We start from the raw sequence: 21,152 nt of genomic DNA, 5'->3' as shown, positions 1-21,152 counted from the left end.
CTACCGCTCTGCCCCTTACGGTGGCCGAGAAGTGCAAAACAAATGTACATTTCAGAAAACAAAATTACAAAAAAACAAAAACAACATTTACAACAAAAGCAAAAACAAATTTACAAACACTGGGTACCCAAGCACTTGTAAATTTGTTTTTGCTCTCGTTGTAAATTTGTTTTTGTTTTTTTGTAATTCTGTTTTCTGAAATGTAAATTTGTTTTGCACTTCTCGGCCACCGTAGCCCCTCCTGCTCAGTGTAATTACACAAACGCCACTACGTCTCTTGACCAATCACGTGCGGTTTTGACAGAAAAAAAAAAAACGAATCGGCTCCCGGTCAGGAGCCGGATCCCGTCGTTCACTTTAAAGAGTCGGCTCTTAGACACTTTCATTCTACACTGAGGCGGAACTTCGACTTTAATTCTACATATATTTAAATAATTTCGTTATAAACTTTATACAGCGTTTAATACAGGTGGAAACTAAGTCATGTCGGCTGGTAAGAATCTGATTTTTGCTGATATAAGTTCCTAATCCGCTAGTTATGGCGACGACGCTGCTAAGATGTGGCGTATTTTCATCTTATGTGGTTAAAATAATAAAATAATAAAACATAAAGTCGTTAAATGTTTGCTTTAATGCTTGTGTGCTAATATGTAAATACGACACAGTGCAGAATATGTCGGTCAGCGCCATTTTGTGCCCTGTATTAAAACTCAACAGTAAATCTGACCTACTTTCAATAACATCATCTGAATAGCTGTATATAAATATAGAATTCACTGCTTTACGCTTTATTATTATTAAATATAACATTTAGTGTGTGAGCATTAAGTAAAATGTGCAAATGTGTCGATTTAAACCTGTTTTTTGTTTTTTTCAGATTATTCCCAGAGTCCTAGTGATGAAGGGTGAGCTGCTGATCAGCTGATTCTTTATTTAGACTTTTATTTAGACTTTTCTGAAGCAGTAAAGTATCAAATCCATCCTTAGTTTATTCAAGAAATACAAGTATTTAAAAATATTTGGAAGCATTTTATTAATCTGGCTTGCAACCTACTCATTATTATAAGAACTATTACAAATAACAGTAAATACATACATTTATGGATGTAATATGATTAACTTTAAGAGAAGCGTTTGCATTGTACAGGAGCTCTAACATTATGAATTTGTTTCTGTGCAGCTATGATGAATATGGAGGTCAGTCCAACCAGGCTCAGCAGGGTTATGGAGGAGGATTCAGCCAGAGTTCAGAAAACAAAACTGGGTCTTACAGCCAGGCAGGATATGGCTCCAGCTATGGCCAGTCTCCACCAGGTACAGCACACGTTTACATCGGACACATTACTGGGTTTTAGGTGAAGATGATTTCTAAGTTCTACTGTGTCTGAGGGAGGGAAAGGTTGAACGGTTGATTAACAGATAGCTGTCTCGGACAGGTGAAAAGAAACTGTCCGTGCACTAGTGTTGGGGTTAGTCTGCGGCCTTCCTCGATCAGGGTGGGGTTCTAAACTGGCAGAGAAACTTTTAATGGAGGAATTTAATATGATGAGATTGGGAGGAAAACAAAACAAGCTCATCAGCCACCATTGTTTTATTATGTGCAGGTATTTTTGGATCCTCGCAAGGCTACAACGCACCCACCTCTGGTGGCTATACCAGCAGCCAGCCACCTGGTGGAGGCTATAACCAGCAGTCTTCCTATTCTTCTAGGTCAGTGTGAGATACAACTATTGCTTTGTATATATTTATACTTTACAATGTGAATTGCATGCATTTGTCCCTTCCAGCTATGGCAGCAGCTATCAGGTCTCAGACTATGGGCAGCAGCAGGGCAGAGGTGGATTTGGAGGACAGAGTGGTGGTTATGGTGATAGTGAAGACCAGGGTGGTGGATACGGAGGGAGCACAGCATCCCAGCATCCTCAGCGTTGTCCTTCTCCTCCATCCAGTCAGTATGGACAGGGTTCAGGTACGTGTAGGAGAACTTAATGTCCACAGTTTTCTTATTGATATTTTCTCTATACATGTCACTTGTGTTGTTTTAGGGTACAGTCAGGACTCTCCACCCATAAGGGAGAGCAGAGGAAGTGTCCAGGAAGACCGATATGGGCAGGATGGCCACGGTGGGCGCGGCCCTCGTGATGGAGGTCGTGGTTATGGAGACCGACAAGCTGGCGGGTTTGACCGAGGGGGTCTTGGAGGACCACGTGGCAGAGGGGGAATTGGGTGAGCACTTGCTATTACAATGATTGCAGAAACAGGTTTCTTTGTTTACAGTTTACATATTGTTACGATACGTGTAGTGTGAAAATGATGTGATGAAAAGATTCAGGTTTTGTTTTGTTCGTGTTAAAAAGATGAAAGAAAACTGCACGTGTACGTTAATATACGGGCCGACCGATGTCGGAAAGTGCTTCTGTAAACAGTGATGTATAATAATTAGAATTAAAAGGTAAGTGTGGTTTCAAAAGTAATCAAAGTCTGGTTGTGCTAATGCGGTCGGTATAAGTTAAGATACCTGACGGAAAGTCTGAAATGTTTCTTTGAAACTTCATGAGTGGAGAAACACTGAATATGTTAGCAGGTATGATCAGAAGCTATTTACTGTATATGGTGATATGGTTATACTAAAATAAATCAAATATATACGTAATTATTTAATTATCACTTTTGCTATTTTGAAACATTAATGTGTAAATTTGCAGAGCTAATTTACATGAGCTTTAATTATATTGGGTAAAATAGTTTACATAATACAGAGAAATAATAGGTTTGTTCAGAGACAGTACAGGAATCTGAGTTCAGACTCATTGTCGTGTGTTGAAGGACTTCCCCTGGTCAAATCCCCAAAATGTGGCCTGGACAAAGACAAACTATAATGTCATATAATGTGTTTTTATTTTCCAATATGTTAATCTAAACAAATAAGTACAAACTGTGCACTACAACTAACAAAACAAAAGTTGTTTGTATGTTTTTGAGCTAGAAAATCACCAAACCATTGAATTTTAAGCAGCTTTGTTTAGACTTTTGTATAACACTATAATTGACCTCTCCAAATCACTCCTGTGCTCCATTATTTCCGTCAGGGCAACTGTTTTAACATGAAATGTTTTAACTAAATCTCTAAATCTCCTTCTAGGCTCTTGGTTCTTCAAGGTTCTCCTACAAGATTAGAAGGTTTAGAAGGTTCTAAAAAATGGGGTTAAAATACTAATTTGGTACAAACGTAATTTACAAAGTATTGGGTCTGTTGGCCTGTAGAGGTTCTTGGTTGAGCTCTTACTAGTGGTAACTGTTAAATGGTGACACTGGAAACATGGTTGACTGGTGTCAGCCTCGGTTTCCCTGAAAAGAACAGAATCTGAAAAACTAAAGGAGGGTGAATAAAGCGAGTGATTTATTTGTCATCAAGGATATCTGGACCATTAAAACGGTAAAAACAGAAGGATAATTGGGTGAGAAAATGAATGTTGGTCAGTTCATTTAATCACTAGGTGTAGGGTGGTGGCCAGTGTGCTCATAGAACAACAAGCTTTGCTGGCCCTGATAATCTTTTCGCTCCATGTCGTTAAGATTGACATTCCGAATAGAAACACAAAACAGCCTGCGGGCTTTGGGGAGGGGTGAAGAACTTTCTAGAACGTTTTGTTTTTTGAGGAGTGATAGGGTGACCCCTGCCTACATCGACTGTGACATGGGGCAGCAGCCTCATCCACCTTCAATACGTCTTGCTTCTCTTTCCCTCTCCGTCAGAATGGCCGAGCGTGGAGGATTCAGTAAGTTTGGTGGTAAGTGACAAACTCTTAGGAACTTCAGTGGGTTACCCTTCAGGTTCACCTCATTTAGGTTGGATTCATTATGGTCAGCATGGAAAGAACATCTAGATACTTGATTGGTTGGGCTGTTGCTTTGTGGCAGGTAAAAAGACAAATTCCAATGGGTTATTTTAGGGGTACTAAAAGGTATTGAGGCCATTGGTACATTAGGACGTTTTATGAAACCCTTATTGGGTGACGGTATTGACAGGTCATCTTGGAGTATTTGCTTTTTGAAGAACGGTGTACAAGTCACTGTGTAACCACAATCAGTCATAGACGTCTGATCACTAGGTACACTTTCTTTCTGTACATTTAGTTTGTTTCCGCCTGATCCTGTCACACAAGTGTAAAAATTACAGGCTGCACAGGTTGATTACGACCTAAATCAGTGCGCTCATTCTGTCATCACGAGGTAACTGTTCAATAGAATTAGGATTGGGGGATTTTTCTTAAACTTGACGGCAACTTAAGAAATGTACCGGTGATGAACTCCACTTCATGATGTCGGTGGTGAATTATTCTTAGATGAAATTCAAATGGAATAAGAACATATTTAAAATACTCAGCTGGATCACATCTGTCAGTCCATTGTAATCAGAGATGTTGGTCATTTCATCTTAAAGGATCTCTGTCTTTTTCCACAAGTGTTGGAAATCTTGAGCATCTGTGCGCACAGATGTATTTGGTTCAGCCTTCAAGGCTACATTCATGGTACCTTGGTAAATAAATGGTGGTCAAAAGTGGTTAAACCAATTGTAACAACTCTGGAGATGAGGATGGTGCGCATGAGGAATGACGCACAGCTTGGGACATGGTACATTTCCTGTAAAATGATTCTATGGGTAATACAAGAACTTTAAGAGTCAGGAGCGTGTTCTACAAGTTCTACATGTACATTCTGGATGTTAGATGGTTTATAATCTAAATGGTCGGTAAGGCTAAAACTCTTGACTAGTGCTCACCATCTTTTTGGTGGACCATTTGCTTAAAAATGTTTCACAGTACTTTTCACTGAGAGGAGAAAAAGCTTTCTGGCGTACAGGTACTCAAAGGGAGTTGATGTGATAGCAAACGTGGAAACTAGTTCTTGATGGAGGGGTCTTGTCTTCCAAGAAACAAAGGGGCACAAGTCGGATTTTATGAAAATGTTACAATTACTACAAAGTACTATTGGTTGAACAGTTCATTTGTAAAAATGTTCTACAGAAATGTAAATCCTGCATGTTCTGCCATTTACGATTGTGCTACCCTTTGAATGGATTAGAATGTAATACACATCCATGTGTGTGTGTGCATATCTAAGGATTAGATATTAGATTCATTAATGTATTAAAGTGTGTGTGTGTGCGTGTGTGTAATGTTTAGTATTTCCATCTGGGCTCCTGTAATCATGATTTCTGTTTCAATCCAAAGGACCACGTGATCATGGACCTGGTGGGTTCAACAGTAAGTGAAACTTCTCACCAAATAAACAGGCAGCTGCTTAATCAGTACTTGCACATTTGACACCAGGTGAAGGTGTTAAAACTTGTACATTTTGGTCTTTTGGTTCTACAGTGAAGGATCAGGATAATTCTGACAACAACACCATCTTTGTACAAGGCCTGGGTGATGATTACAGCGTGGAGTCTGTTGCGGATTTCTTCAAACAAATCGGGATTATTAAGGTACACAGGACAGCACAGCCTGCATTGTTGAAAAAAAAAAAAAACGTTATTACATTTAAATTGGACCACAAACCGTAAACTGTTGTGTTAAAATATTATGTCCATTCTCTTATTTTTTTTCTCACTTAGATGAATAAAAAGACGGGTTTGCCTATGATTAATCTGTACACGGACAGAGAGACAGGAAAGCTGAAAGGTGAAGCCACCGTGTCCTTCGATGATCCTCCTTCTGCTAAAGCTGCCATCGACTGGTTTGATGGTGGGTTTCTGTTTACTGTTTGTGCATCTTCTGGGTAATTTAGTTTGGTATTAATAATCAGAATCATATTTATTGGCCAAGTATGTGGATACACACAAGGAATTTGGAATGCACAAGAACATTAAACACAAAAATATGCAAACTACTGTATATTACTTCTGTATTAATAAGTGGAGCTATTGTAGGGGTGTTTTTTAGGGCTTATACTATATGGTCACTATATAATTAGTAGTGCACAGTAACAAAAATGTATATGGGGACTGGTGAATGGAAACCTCAGTGGTTTTCTTGTTTTAATATTTAGAAACATTGAATCTGATCTGTGTGACCTGGCAGAATTCCTAGAATTCTTTTACATTTTGCTGTTCACAGGTAAAGATTTTAATGGGAACTCCATTAAGGTGTCCTTTGCCACTCGCCGGGCAGAATTTGGACGTGGCGGAGGGGCCATGAGGGGAGGCAGTGGTCGCGGAGGTGAGCACTTCAGTGTTTTTAATTTGGTGATTAATAGGAGAAAATAAAGGTGAAACAAAACTAGTGTCCCCACCAGTCAAAAACAGATCCATCTGTGAATGTTTATTTTACTCACTTCACTACAGTGAGGAGGGGATGAGTTTAATCAAAAGTAGCTGCCAATAATCAAGCACCAGACACCATACCAGATATTTTAAACAGGTCCAATGGGAAGAGGTGGATTTGGTGGAGGTAGAGGAGGTGGTGGCAGTGGTGGTCGTTTCCCTGATAACGGTGGAGGTCAGCAAAGGGACGGAGACTGGAAATGTTCAAACCCGTAAGTGGTTGTAGAGGAGGAGCACTGTTCACTAAATATGATAGAAACTTACTTTTTGTTGTTAAAAAACTTACTTCTTTGTTGTTCTCTGTGAAGGTCATGTGAGAATATAAACTTTGCATGGCGCAACGAGTGTAACCAGTGCAAAGCACCTAAATCTGAAGGTGGTGGTAGAGGAGGAATGTCATCATTGGGAGGTAAATTGCAATTCAAATGCAATTGTAAGGATTTCCATTTAAAATAGCTAAAATAAAAAATCCTAAAATATTGACCTAATTAATTAAAATACAACCTTGCTTTCACTCTCAGGTGGATTTGGAGGCGAGGGTGAGCGTGGAAGGGGTGGATTTGATCGTAGCGGGTTTCGTGCTCGTGGTGGTGATAGAGGCAGCTTCAGAGGGGGCAGAGGAGGTGACCGGGGAGGATATGGTCCTGGCAAAATGGACTCGCGGTGAGTCGAGTGATGTGCTCAGTAACAACAGTAATATTGGTCAGATAGTAGAATAGTATAATAGTATGCAGAACAAGTCTGATTAGGTATATCATATAAACAACTGATGATTTACATATTGTTTGTTTTTAGGGGTGACCATAGGCAGGACCGCAGAGACCGTCCATATTAACCTGTGAACTTCTGCCCTGGCCAGACTCAACTCGGGACCAGAATTGGCGCCACTTTATTGTTCAACACAGTTGTTATACATTTGACAACTATTTAATATGGATTAGTTTTACCTGGTGAGATAACCTGCTATAACTATTTATTATCCTGTAATAATAGCATTTAATTACATTATAAAATATTCCAGGTAAAACTAATCCAGCTCACATTTCTACACTTTTACTTTCTTTGTTGGATCTTGTGTAAGATACATAGATAATGTCGGGGTTTCTCAACTCCATCTCTGCAGAGTTTCAAGCTCCAGGAACAGAGTTTAGAAACCCTGGACTAGGTTTAATTATGGATGGAAAGCTGATCCCAGATGTGTTATTTATTAGTTAGATTTGTTTATTTTTTTCTGGCTTATGCTTCTTAATGATGTGTATAATTGTATTGTTTTTCTTCTGTTCTGACTAAATTGCATCAAGGATTGATTTTATTTTGACTACTTGGTTTTGTAACTTTGAAAAATTGAATTGGGATGTAGAAATAAATGTTCCTTGAACTATTGTTTTTAATTGTTAATTGTTATGAGTATTTTTGATCATTTTTGCTCGGTGGGGCAGCAGTCTTTTACACTAGCCCACCATCAGCCATGCAGGCATCTACACAAACATGACACCAATGTCTCCGGGCATGGGCGGATCTACCGGGGTGGCATAGGGTGGCAGATGCCTCCCTAAGAGAAAGCCTTGCCACCCCTGCTGCCACCCCAGTTGGCAGCAACGAATTAAAAGAAAAGTTATGGCCAATTTGACATTTACGAGCGCGAATCTCCAATGTCCGAGTGCAGTGAACATATAAAATGTAAAAAAGTAAAAAAATATCACTTAACACAACTTAAAACAAAATCTCCTGAGGTAGAGGGCTGACAAACCACAATACAACAAAATTAACACACCACAACAAATACTGTAAACAGTTTCAAACTTATTCTGTTTTTCAAGTCGAACAATACAAGAAAATAATACAAAGAATAAGGAATTTCTTCCCTTCAGTGCACTTCTGGCTTTAAACAAAATAAAAACAATAAGTGAAAATTAAATAAAGAAAGTATAAAGAAAGAAAGAATACGTTAATTCTTGTTCTTCCCCCCCTGTTGAGAACAAAGGATTAGAGGTTTTTATTTAAGAAGTATCATGTCTCTCTCCGTACTGTGACGTGTCGACTCGAGGAGAGCGCTGAGTGGGCGGGTCAGGCTGAGCCTACCTGCATGGCTGTTTGGCTGGAGCCACGTGACGGTGCAAAAGGGGCGGGGCTGCTCAGCGCTACTCTTACAGACAGAGAAACTTTGATGAATGCGCGTGCGCAGCAGTCAGTGCGTGCGGGAGAGAAAAAAAAAAAGCTTGAGTATCGATCTTTTTACACAAGTATTGCTCAATATCAATACCAGCGTTGGTATCGATATTATCGATATTTGGATCGATCCGCACACCTCTACTCTCTACCGCTCTGCGTGCAAACTCCGAGCGCGAGGGCAAAGTGCAGTTCTGAGAGCGAGCAAGAAATATTTGAGTGCGCGCGTACGATCTAAGCGCGAGAGCAGCGTTTCGAGCGCGCGCATGCAATTTCGTGCGCGAGCACAACTTATTCGTGAACGAGCAGGGTGAATTTGTGCGAGAGCAGAGAAAATCCTGCTCGCGCACAAATAAAATGTGCTCTCGACTTTTGGCACTGATCTGACGCCATAAGAGTATCCCACACTAACTCATCCATGTACCAAAATTCAGGGTCGCAGTGGGTCCGGTTCACCTGGAGACAGGGGCGGATCTAGAAAAATATTTATGGGGTGGCAAGAGGGGGGCAGACATTTTTGAGGGGTGGCAACATATGGCAGACGTATTTATACTGAATTTAATCACAGTTATCACAGTTTGACGAGAAATAGTATGTACACACTACAAAAGGGCACGGGCTGCCATTTACTCATACAGACAAACTTAATCTCATGCAATCAATGTCTTGCATTTGAGGTTTCATGAAACAGTTCATATTAGGAATAAGTGACCATACAATGTGATCTCACTTAATAGGAGATAGCAGTATGGTAACACTACTGTAGGTGGGGAATTATCAAAGGAAAGGCATTAAGGCAAGACACAGGTGATGAGTGGAAGATGTGTGAGAGGGAAAGCAAACAGTTTTTAACTGTGTCAGAGTGGCAGCATTGCAGGCAGCATTTGTACAAGAAGAAACTATCCAAAGAAAAACTTACCCATGAAGATCTATAAACTGAGCTGTACTAAGGTGAGCATAAATACCCAGGAAAAAATGTACTGTGAAATTTCATAGTAAAACTGTGAAATATTTTACAGTTCTACTTTGAAATTTTGATGGTAATTTGGCCACTTCATGGTTCTACTGTGAAATTTTATAGTAATCTAGTTGACAGTTCCACTATCAACTTTCACAGTAAAACACTGAATTATTTCACAGTTTTACTATAAACAATTTCAAAGTAAAACTGTAAACCTGATTAATTATTTTACTATGATGTTTAACAGTTCCACTGTAAATTTGGTAAACAGTTTTACCCTGGACTTCACAGTTTACTTTGTAATTACTGTACTTTGACATTAATTATACAATACAATACAATGTATAGATCTCACAACTGCATTTATTAAGCAACGGTATAATTTCAAACACAGGCACAAAAACAACTGGTAAGGATTCCTTCTAAATGGTAAACTGATAACACATGTACCAACTTGGCATTCTATAATGTAATGTTAAATGCATTAAAATAATAGTAATATAAAAAATAATAGTAATAGATTGTATTTGTTATATAATCACATAATTATATTACACTTAATAATTTATTTTACGATGGTAATTATACAATAATATAATTTTATTATACAGTAATATATACAATTATATAACTGAATAATATATTGTGGTATAAATCTATATATAAAATCTAATTCATAATCATTCCTTATGTATTTAATTATGGCAGTATTGGGTGCTTGGATGTGTCCTATGTCTGAGTGTGTGTGGGGGTGTGAATTGTGACATGAATTACACCTCTTGTTTTCCTAGCTTGTCCACATTGTTGAATTTGCTGGTGAAGAACACTTTCTGGACCTCCTTCATGGGGAAAATCTGTTCGGCCACCTTTAAAAATGCAACAACAAAAAAAATAAAATAAATAAATAAAAATAATCAAACATTTGCCGCCATCACCTCTAAGCTACAGGGGCCCTAATATATTTCATCAGCAATGTCTTACATCTGATGTATCATAAGGCATATATTTGGTAAGCGTATCATTAATTACCATTAATTGTTATGGTGCAAAAAATATTTATTGCTGAAAAACATGACTTACCTTCATCTGCACTAAAGCACTGACGCAGACAGATCTCTCTTTTTAATTTCATTATTTTAGTAGCTCAGACTGCCTTAAGATGGATCAGCATGCCCCGTCTGATTCACTAGTTACTAGAAAAAGAATCAAACAATTAATATCAGCAGCTATGCAATCAGTACACAGTTTAGCATTTACCCCGTAGTAACACACCCAACAGAAGCTGAAAACAGTCAGGGCTTTAAGCATATATAGATATGCAGGCGGGCACAAAGGTGGATGAATGGATGGATGAAAAGACATTGTCAGCACCAAAACTGTAAAGAAGTGAGTTGTTTTACATATTTTAACACAAATTTATTTTAAACACAATCTGTTTTTAAAAAATCAATTAGCACCTACTTTAAGTTTCCCAGATCCAGGCCTCCTCGTAATTTTCTCTTTTACATCATAGTCCTAGAATGAAATGATTTAGAATATGTAGTTATCTGAGTTATCTACAAAAACAGTAACATTCTGTGGATGTGGTTGTAAAGCAATGTACTAAAACGTGCTGCTAGTATCATGAACATGAATATGAAAAACCCATCCTTATGTGCTGATGTGAATGTAGGCAGATACTGTTATCTACAATACCCGGGTCTTCTCTGTCGGACACTGAGACTCTCTCAACCTCAGCAGCCCTCCTTGACATGTGACCATTTTCCTGGAATAAAAATACTGTTTTTAATTTCATATTTAAAATCTGTAGTTAACAGAATGCTAAAGTAGCTTAAACACAGTGGCACAAACGCAGGGTTTTCCCTGGGTTGTTGGCAGGCTTACGTGGTGTGGTCACTGGGCTTGGGCTTAGGTGGTGGGAGTAGGGAAAGAGTAGGGAAAACCTGAAATGTGTGTTAATAGACATTTCCTGAATAAATCATATAAACTTTGATCAACTGTCTCAGTTTCACAGCAATAATTTAAAGCACACATATCACCCATCATTCCAAAGAAAATGCTGGACCCACTATTTTAGGAGCAACTTGCAGGTTAACGTTCACATTTAATTAAGACGTGTATAAATAAGACATAAAAGGTGAATTGTCTTGTAGGAAATATTAAAAGCATTTATATTATCTGTACACTTAGAATTATAAAAAGTGATAGGTTTATTATAGTGCAGTTCAGCACTAACAACACTATAAACTAAGTAATTGTACCAGTCTTAACGCGTTGCAAGTATTACTAGGCATTTAAAAAGAGCACAATCAACTACCACCAGATAACAGACTGTTAATGCTAATGTTATAGTTTAGCTCACGTCCCAAGTAACTAATTTGAAGACATAGAATCCTGACACCTGTGTTATTTTCGGCTTTCTAAAATGGCCACTTATTTTTAATAACATTTTAGGCATAGTAAATATATCATTGTGTATTATAATAAACAGTTTAAGTTAATGACTTACCATCGAACTTCAGGGTTTAGCGCGCGCCGCTTCACCAACGTCTTTTTATCCATTTCTCACTTTCCAGGTAACAGTTTAGCCGTTGACGAGATTACCGTCGTCAGATTCTTGTCCTTTAATAAGTTCTGACTCAATAACACATGTGGCAGGAACTTTATCTTTAAGCAGATACACAGCGCGGACTTTAACACACTCGTTTATAAGAATTAAATCACTGAAACTGACACTAAATTTGTATTTCGCGCGGTTCACCTGACGCGAAGCTCGAGACGCTTGGTTGAAATAACGGTCTCAAATCAAGTGCGCATGTGCGCATGCCCAGATGTCCAGACTGACATGATGTCTGACATGATGTGTGTAGAAGAGAGGTTTGCGCAGAACAGGCAGAATAAAAGGTTATAAAGTCATCTGTCTGATGTAATATTGATGTAATGTAATATTTGTCCTGTCTGCATGAGGTTATTTGTATTTTTGTAGTATTATAAATATGTGTTGATCTGTGCTGTATTCTTTTTTTATTGGAATATTGTTAATCATCTATTTTTTTTAGATGTAAATAATGTCTTTTTGACATGTTTTTCATGTCATGTAATTAACTTACCCCCACACACATACATTTACACCCTTCATTCACATACCTACTTCAAATAATACATAAATATTATATACATTATTATTGTCTTGATATTTGTATATTGTCATTTACCTATATGACCATAGTTAATTAAACTGTAAATTACTGTAAACATCAAACATTAGAAGAGGTGACTATGAACTATTCCTAGTTGAACTTTAAACTGTAAGTTGACTGAATTTCACAATTCAACAATATCATGTTTACAGTTGAACTGTAAACTTCACAGGCAACATTATTAAACACCAGAGGATGTAGCCATGAACTTCATGGTAACATGAGAGTTCACAGTTGTACTTATGGTCAAACTGTAAAAGTGACAGTAGAACTATGAACTATAATGGTTCAACTGTAAACTTAACAGTTTTACTGTAAACTTCACAGTCAATATTATTAAACACTGAAAAGGTTAGAATGAACTTCATAGTGACATGAGAGTTCACAGTTGTACTCATGGTCAAACTGTAAAAATGACAGTAGAACTGTGAACTTTTATGGTTCAACTGTAAACTTAACAGTTTTACTGTAAAACTTCACAGTAAATTTTTTCCTGGGTACACTGTGGAAATAAATGGTCATGGCACTCAAACAAGGTACTGGACATGGCTTTTATTGTTTACTCAGAACACACATTCTCCCCATTTGTCCCTCAGTAGCTTGAACAGATTTATACTGTATATACAAAAGAAGAGACATTAAAAACAGCAACAAAAACAACAACACTATAACAGCTGAATGTGGCGATTTCCATGTTGCTCAGCAAAACGCTTCATGAATTTATCTACAATTATAAACAGTAAGCTGCATTATTCGATTGTGAGTGTTCTAACCAGGGATGAGATTTGTACCAGTCGCTGTGGAAGCTTCTCCTGGCTCCTCCCTGGAGGGAAACTCTCTCATACTGGCTCCTCACCTCACACCTGGACTTGGATACGTCTAGAAGATGGAGGGAGGAGAGATTCAAACTGCATTACATCTGAACTAATTATACATTATAACAACTAGTAAAAACATCATCAATTTGGAACAGTCAGTGATTAGTTATAACCATCAGACTGTGTTAACACACACTAACATTTTAGCCTGGGAGAGTATTTTCAGCTTCATTTCTGTAAGATTTAAAGTAACTTCACAATGTTTTCCTTGACAATATAAATAAAATGTGCTCTCGACTTTTGGCACTGATCTGACGCCATACACTCTGACATAGACTGGTCCCATCAAGTGTGAATTTCTGGTCAAGGTCGGGATTCATTACAACCCTGGTAAAGTTGTTAATAAAGATAAATAAATTAATTAATTATTATGTGATTCTATTAGAAGCACATAAATGTTGCTGTGTTATTAGGACTACATGGGATGAGATCAAGATCAATCCCAGCCTTCACATAGTGAAATAATTAGATTAAATTAATGTAGCAAGATTTTAAGATCAAATAAGTTAGTCTAAATGGAAACAGGGAGAAAATATATTAGCATATTAACCAACTCTGTATAAAAATGAATGTGTCCTGCATTAATGAATCATTTTGAACTTATACTGTATTTTATTAGCATAAATATCTCTTTAAATAAGGTTTACGCTTGAATAGTAGATAACAAGAGATACACATACTATTTGAAATTATAATTTAAACGACCTAATTATATTTAATAGAAAGTTTAATCACAATGTGCGGAATACTGTGAACTAGCGTCATTCATTTTGGCTTTCAGCAAAGTAAATTAAACAAACTATGAACAAAACGTTGGATTAAATACGTTTTCTGTCATTAACAGATTTATCTGCTTATATCATTATTCACGGTCTGTTTTTGTCCTGTTTGTCTTTATAAATCGAGAAACCGATTGCTAGGAATCGATTCCTGGAATCAACACTAAACTCATATAGTCACATTACTACGGTTATGAATCGACTCGTTCGGAATCGGAATGTGAATACAGTGGGCGTGGCTACAGCGAGCTGCTCATAGCTGATTGGACGAGGCTTTCTACTCGTTCCAGAAAGTTGTAGAATGACCAAAAAGAGTATAAATAAGAGGAGAGAGTCGGATACTCAGCATTCAGAGGGAAGACACCGAACAGAAGAGATATATCTGCTGCAGAACTACTGCTCACTAAACATCAAAATCAGCTTCTTAACAGCCTGGTATGTACCGATATCTACTTTCCTTACCTGTGTAATGGGATACAATTACAGTTTTTCTCAGTTGCTTTGGTGCATTTCTCTGATCAGAATTATAATTATCATAACTAGGGCTGGGCGATATGGATCAAAAATAATATCTCTATATATTTTAGCTGAACGGCGATATACGATATATATCTCGATATTTTTTCATCCCATAAGGTAATAACAAAAAGACACTTCTGAGACAAAGCTACATGTTCCAAATGTTATACAGGCACTTTTATTAACATTCAGCTGTAGATGAACATGAGAAATTCCTCAAAAATAAACTATTGGCATATATTAAATCAGGGGTCACCAACCTTTTTGAAACAGAGGGCTACTTTAAGGGTGCTGAGTAAGCCAAAGGGCTACTTGTAGGATACAAACTTCCTGAATAACAAAGTTGCATGGTTCACCTTTAATGATAATATGTGTGACACGAAGCCTCTCTCCACATTGTGCCGCTCTCTGTCGTCGTCCCACGAATCAAACACTTTTCCTCCCAATCACTGTGAAAATATTAAGCTCTCTTTTGCTTTTCTTGTGTGTGTTTTCATTATTATTTTTTCGGGGTAAAACCCGCATCTCGCTCCCCATAGTAGCTGCGCTCGCTCGCTCGTCTCAGCGTTCTGCGCCCGATATAAAACTCCGCACCCAGACCAGATCAAAGCTCATATAAACAGTTTTGTTCTTGAAATTTTATATTCAGTATTGTCAACAACGAAAATATCATGTTTAGACGGAGCTCTGTAGTCACTAGAGCTGTTTAGAACATGTCCTGCGGGGGAGTCACGTGGTGGGGCAGTGAGGGAGAGGTGCGGGGCAGGTGAGGGAGAGGGGCGGGGCAGGTGAACATGTGCAGAGACAAACTGGGAGAAGAGAAAGACGAACTGTCGGATCTAACTGGAACGCAACATTTATATCGATATACGCGATATTGTCTTATCTTATATCGCGTATGAAAATATATCGATATATCGCCCAGCCCTAATCATAACTGTTAGTTCAACCTCCACAAGATTTAGTCATTAGTGAACATCACAGTAGCAGTTTCTCATTCCTTCCAACAAATTGCAAATGCTTTTGGACATGCATCAATTGCTTCCATACAATTCTCTGCTGTTTTATAACATTATCATTTGCTTATGTCATGCCAGTCAAAATGAACTATACTTATAAATGCTGAATAGTCGTTCCCTATGGAACTAATAGTCCTCATTTCATTGCTTGAATCATTACATACAAAAATGTTGAACTAGTTGTCAAAATCAGTATGTTGTATGTTCCAATTCAGTTCCAATATGTACTGCAATATTGTTTACAGTTGTGCACAGCTCTACCCAAAGGGTGCTTCTTATGTTTGTTGTAAATAAGTTTGTACTTTGCTTTAGCACAATGCTGTGAAGAGCATATGCAGTAAAAATGTGAAACATATATATTGAGTGTCTTGTACTCATTTACCTCACTACATACAGTAATGTGTGACTTAACTGTAGATTTCAGATGTGTGTGCTAATAGTGTATAATATAATAGTGTATAGTATAATAGTGTATAGTATAATAGCGTATAGTATAATAGTGTATAGTATAAAAGCGTATAGTATAATAGCGTATAGTATTATAGTGTATAGGATAATAGTGTATAGTATAATAGTGTATAGTATTATAGTGTATAGTATAATAGTGTATAGTATAATAGCGTATAGTATAATAGTGTATAGTATTATAGTGTATAGGATAATAGTGTATAGTATAATAGTGTATAGTATTATAGTGTATAGTATAATAGTGTATAGTATAATAGCGTATAGTATAATAGTGTATAGTATAATAGCGTATAGTATAATAGTGTATAGTATAAAAGCGTATAGTATAATAGTGTATAGTATAATAGTGTATAGTATAATAGTGTATAGTATAATAGTGTATAGTATTATAGTGTATAGTATAATAGTGTATAGTATAATAGCGTATAGTATAATAGTGTATAGTATAATAGCGTATAGTATAATAGTGTATAGTATAATAGCGTATAGTATAATAGTGTATAGGATAATAGTGTATAGTATAATAGTGTATAGTATTATAGTGTATAGTATAATAGTGTATAGTATAATAGCGTATAGTATAATAGTGTATAGTATAATAGCGTATAGTATAATAGTGTATAGTATAAAAGCGTATAGTATAATAGTGTATAGGATAATAGTGTATAGTATAATAGTGTATAGTATTATAGTGTATAGTATAATAGTGTATAGTATAATAGCGTATAGTATAATAGTGTATAGTATAAAAGCGTATAGTATAATAGCGTATAGTATTATAGTGTATAGGATAATAGTGTATAGTATAATAGTGTATAGTATTATAGTGTATAGTATAATAGTGTATAGTATAATAGCGTATAGTATAATAGTGTATAGTATAATAGTGTATAGTATTATAGTGTATAGTATAATAGTGTATAGTATAATAGCGTATAGTATAATAGTGTATAGTATAATAGCGTATAGTATAATAGTGTATAGTATAAAAGCGTATAGTATAATAGTGTATAGTATAATAGTGTATAGTATAATAGTGTATAGTATTATAGTGTATAGTATAATAGTGTATAGTATAATAGCGTATAGTATAATAGTGTATAGTATAATAGCGTATAGTATAATAGCGTATAGTATAATAGCGTATAGTATAATAGTGTATAGGATAATAGTGTATAGTATAATAGTGTATAGTATTATAGTGTATAGTATAATAGTGTATAGTATAATAGCGTATAGTATAATAGTGTATAGTATAATAGCGTATAGTATAATAGTGTATAGTATAAAAGCGTATAGTATAATAGTGTATAGGATAATAGTGTATAGTATAATAGTGTATAGTATTATAGTGTATAGTATAATAGTGTATAGTATAATAGCGTATAGTATAATAGCGTATAGTATAATAGCGTATAGTATAATAGTGTATAGTATAAAAGCGTATAGTATAATAGTGTATAGTATAATAGTGTATAGGATAATAGTGTATAGTATAATAGTGTATAGTATTATAGTGTATAGTATAATAGTGTATAGTATAATAGCGTATAGTATAATAGTGTATAGTATTATAGTGTATAGTATAATAGTGTATAGGATAATAGTGTATAGTATAATAGTGTATAGTATTATAGTGTATAGTATAATAGTGTATAATATAATAGCGTATAGTATAATAGCGTATAGTAAAATAGTGTATAGTATAATAGCGTATAGTATAATAGCGTATAGTATAATAGCGTATAGTATAATAGCGTATAATATAATAGCGTATAGTATAATAGCGTATAATATAATAGCGTATAGTATAATAGCGTATAGTATAATAGCGTATAATATAATAGCGTATAGTATAATAGCGTATAGTATAATAGCGTATAGTATAATAGCGTATAGTATAATAGTGTATAGTATAATAGTGTATAGTATAATAGTGTATAGTATAATAGTGTATAGTATAATAGCGTATAGTATAATAGTGTATAGTATTATAGTGTATAGTATAATAGCGTATAGTATAATAGCGTATAATATAATAGTGTATAGTATAATAGCGTATAGTATAATAGCGTATAGTATAATAGCGTATAGTATAATAGTGTATAGTATAATAGTGTATAGTATAATAGTGTACAGTATAATAGTGTATAGTATAATAGTGTATAGTATAATAGTGTATAGTATAATAGTGTATAGTATAATAGTGTATAGTATAATAGCGTATAGTATAATAGCGTATAGTATAATAGCGTATAATATAATAGCGTATAGTATAATAGCGTATAGTATAATAGCGTATAGTATAATAGCGTATAGTATAATAGTGTATAGTATAATAGTGTATAGTATAATAGTGTACAGTATAATAGTGTATAGTATAATAGTGTAAAGTATAATAGTGTATAATATAATAGTGTATAGTATAATAGTGTATAGTATAATAGTGTATAATATAATAGTGTATAGTATAATAGTGTATAGTATAATAGTGTATAGTATAATAGTGTATAGTATAATAGTGTATAATATAATAGTGTATAGTATAATAGTGTATAGTATAATAGTGTATAGTATAATAGTGTATAATATAATAGTGTATAGTATAATAGTGTATAGTATTACAGATTGAACTGTCATAATGAAAACATGACGAAGCCATTTGACCATCTTGTTCATAAACAATGGTGTCAGGACTTTTTATTTTGATGACACTGACACTTTCATTGACATGAATACTTGCTTTTGAGGAATGAACTCTCCATTCTGAGCAAGTGACGGCGTGCTTTTGCAGGTTATCAACTAGATTTTGCAGTTTGTACTGATTGTTTTGAGAAATGCACTTACTGTTGTGAAATGTTAACAGTGATGTGAGAAATGCACCAAAGCGACTGAGAAAAACGTTTGTTACTACCGACTACGTATTTAATAATTATAGTGATTATTTATGATTCATATTACAGTACTTCTGAGTTACCTTTATGTAATCTCCATCTATGACTACAATATAATGCAACTGGTAGGACAAACTGAATAAACTTCTATTTTAGATAGATGGATGGATAGTTGGATGGATGGATGGATGGATGGATAGATAGATAGTTGGATGGATGGATGGATGGATGGATGGATGGATGGATGGATGGATGGATGGATGGATGGATAGATAGATAGATAGATAGATAGATAGATAGATAGATAGATAGATAGATAGATAGATGGATGGATGGATGGATGGATGGATGGATGGATGGATGGATGGATAGTTGGATGGATGGATGGATGGATGGATAGATAGATAGTTGGATGGATGGATGGATAGATAGATAGTTGGATGGATGGATGGATGGATGGATGGATGGATGGATGGATGGATGGATGGATAGATAGATAGATAGATAGATAGATAGATAGATAGATAGATAGATAGATAGATAGATAGATGGATGGATGGATGGATGGATGGATGGATGGATGGATGGATGGATGGATGGATGGATAGTTGGATGGATAGATAGATAGATAGATAGATAGATAGATAGATAGATAGATAGATAGATAGATAGATAGATAGATAGATAGATAGATAGATGGATGGATGGATGATGGATAGATAGATAGATAGATAGATAGATAGATAGATAGATAGATAGATAGATAGATAGATAGATAGATAGATAGATAGATAGATAGTTGGATGGATGGATGGATGGATGGATGGATGGATGGATAGTTGGATGGATAGATAGATAGATAGATAGATAGATAGATAGATAGATAGATAGATAGATAGATAGATAGATAGATAGATAGATAGATAGTTGGATGGATGGATGGATGGATGGATGGATGGATGGATGGATGGATGGATGGATGGATAGATAGATAGATAGATAGATAGATAGATAGATAGATAGATAGATAGATAGATAGATAGATAGATAGTTGGATGGATGGATAGATAGATAGATAGATAGTTGGATGGATGGATGGATGGATGGATGGATGGATGGATGGATGGATGGATGGATAGATAGATAGATAGATAGATAGATAGATAGATAGATGGATGGATGGATGGATGGATGGATGGATGGATGGATGGATGGATGGATGGATGGATGGATGGATGGATGGATGGATGGATGGATAGATAGATAGATAGATAGTTGGATGGATGGATGGATGGATGGATGGATGGATGGATGGATGGATGGATGGATGGATAGATAGATAGATAGATAGATAGATAGATAGATAGATAGATAGATAGATAGATAGATAGTTGGATGGATGGATAGATAGATAGATAGATAGATAGATAGATAGATAGATAGATAGATAGATAGATAGATAGATAGATAGATAGTTGGATGGATGGATAGATAGATAGATAGATAGATAGATAGATAGATAGATAGATAGTTGGATGGATGGATGGATGGATGGATGGATGGATGGATGGATGGATAGATAGATAGATAGATAGATAGATAGATAGATAGATAGATAGATAGATAGATAGATAGATAGATAGATAGTTGGATGGATGGATGGATGGATGGATGGATGGATGGATGGATGGATAGATAGATAGATAGATAGATAGATAGATAGATAGATAGATAGATAGATAGATAGATAGTTGGATGGATGGATGGATGGATGGATGGATGGATGGATGGATGGATGGATGGATGGATGGATGGATAGATAGATAGATAGATAGATAGATAGATAGATAGATAGATAGATAGATAGATAGATAGATAGATAGATAGATAGTTGGATGGATGGATGGATGGATGGATGGATGGATGGATGGATAGATAGA

General features: G+C 35.7%; 2 protein-coding genes and 1 long non-coding RNA gene across 5 annotated transcripts in view; 2 read left to right on the top strand and 1 right to left on the bottom strand.

Moving 5' to 3' along the window:
* The first annotated feature begins 358 nt into the window (after positions 1-358).
* On the top strand, positions 359-7,716 carry fus (FUS RNA binding protein). 2 transcript variants are annotated; one of them, XM_063019008.1, is made up of 15 exons: positions 359-493; positions 878-905; positions 1,181-1,314; positions 1,605-1,710; positions 1,788-1,969; positions 2,046-2,226; positions 3,757-3,791; positions 5,235-5,267; positions 5,379-5,488; positions 5,618-5,747; positions 6,120-6,221; positions 6,423-6,537; positions 6,634-6,734; positions 6,847-6,988; positions 7,121-7,716. In XM_063019008.1, exons 1-15 carry the CDS (start codon positions 484-486, stop codon positions 7,158-7,160), a joined length of 1,449 nt encoding a protein of 482 aa, XP_062875078.1. In that variant the 5' UTR covers positions 359-483; the 3' UTR covers positions 7,161-7,716. The 2 variants fall into 2 exon arrangements, with proteins under 2 accessions (XP_062875078.1, XP_062875077.1); XM_063019007.1 differs by having other exon boundaries at positions 5,235-5,269; positions 5,372-5,488.
* Positions 7,717-9,811: 2,095 nt separating this feature from the next.
* Positions 9,812-12,232, bottom strand: LOC134300122 (uncharacterized). Of its 2 annotated transcripts, XR_010007308.1 has the most exons (5): positions 11,965-12,232; positions 11,151-11,220; positions 10,917-10,970; positions 10,536-10,648; positions 9,812-10,321 (listed from the first exon to the last, which is right to left on the bottom strand). It is a non-coding gene; the product is annotated as an uncharacterized LOC134300122 (long non-coding RNA). The 2 variants fall into 2 exon arrangements; XR_010007307.1 differs by having other exon boundaries at positions 10,917-11,220.
* A 2,436-nt stretch (positions 12,233-14,668) lies between these two features.
* The window catches only part of LOC134335859 (heat shock 70 kDa protein 1-like), a 15,558-nt gene continuing 9,074 nt past the window's right edge, over positions 14,669-21,152 (top strand). Inside the window, exon 1 of the mRNA XM_063018465.1 lies at positions 14,669-14,747. The gene's annotated coding sequence lies outside the window, so the exon portion shown is untranslated. The remainder of the gene's footprint in view (positions 14,748-21,152) is intronic.

The sequence above is a fragment of the Trichomycterus rosablanca genome, chromosome 22, assembly GCF_030014385.1.
Source record: "Trichomycterus rosablanca isolate fTriRos1 chromosome 22, fTriRos1.hap1, whole genome shotgun sequence".
Lineage (NCBI taxonomy): Eukaryota > Metazoa > Chordata > Actinopteri > Siluriformes > Trichomycteridae > Trichomycterus > Trichomycterus rosablanca.
Note: the sequence above shows the minus strand (reverse complement) of the source record. Positions and strands in the feature narration are given on the sequence as shown.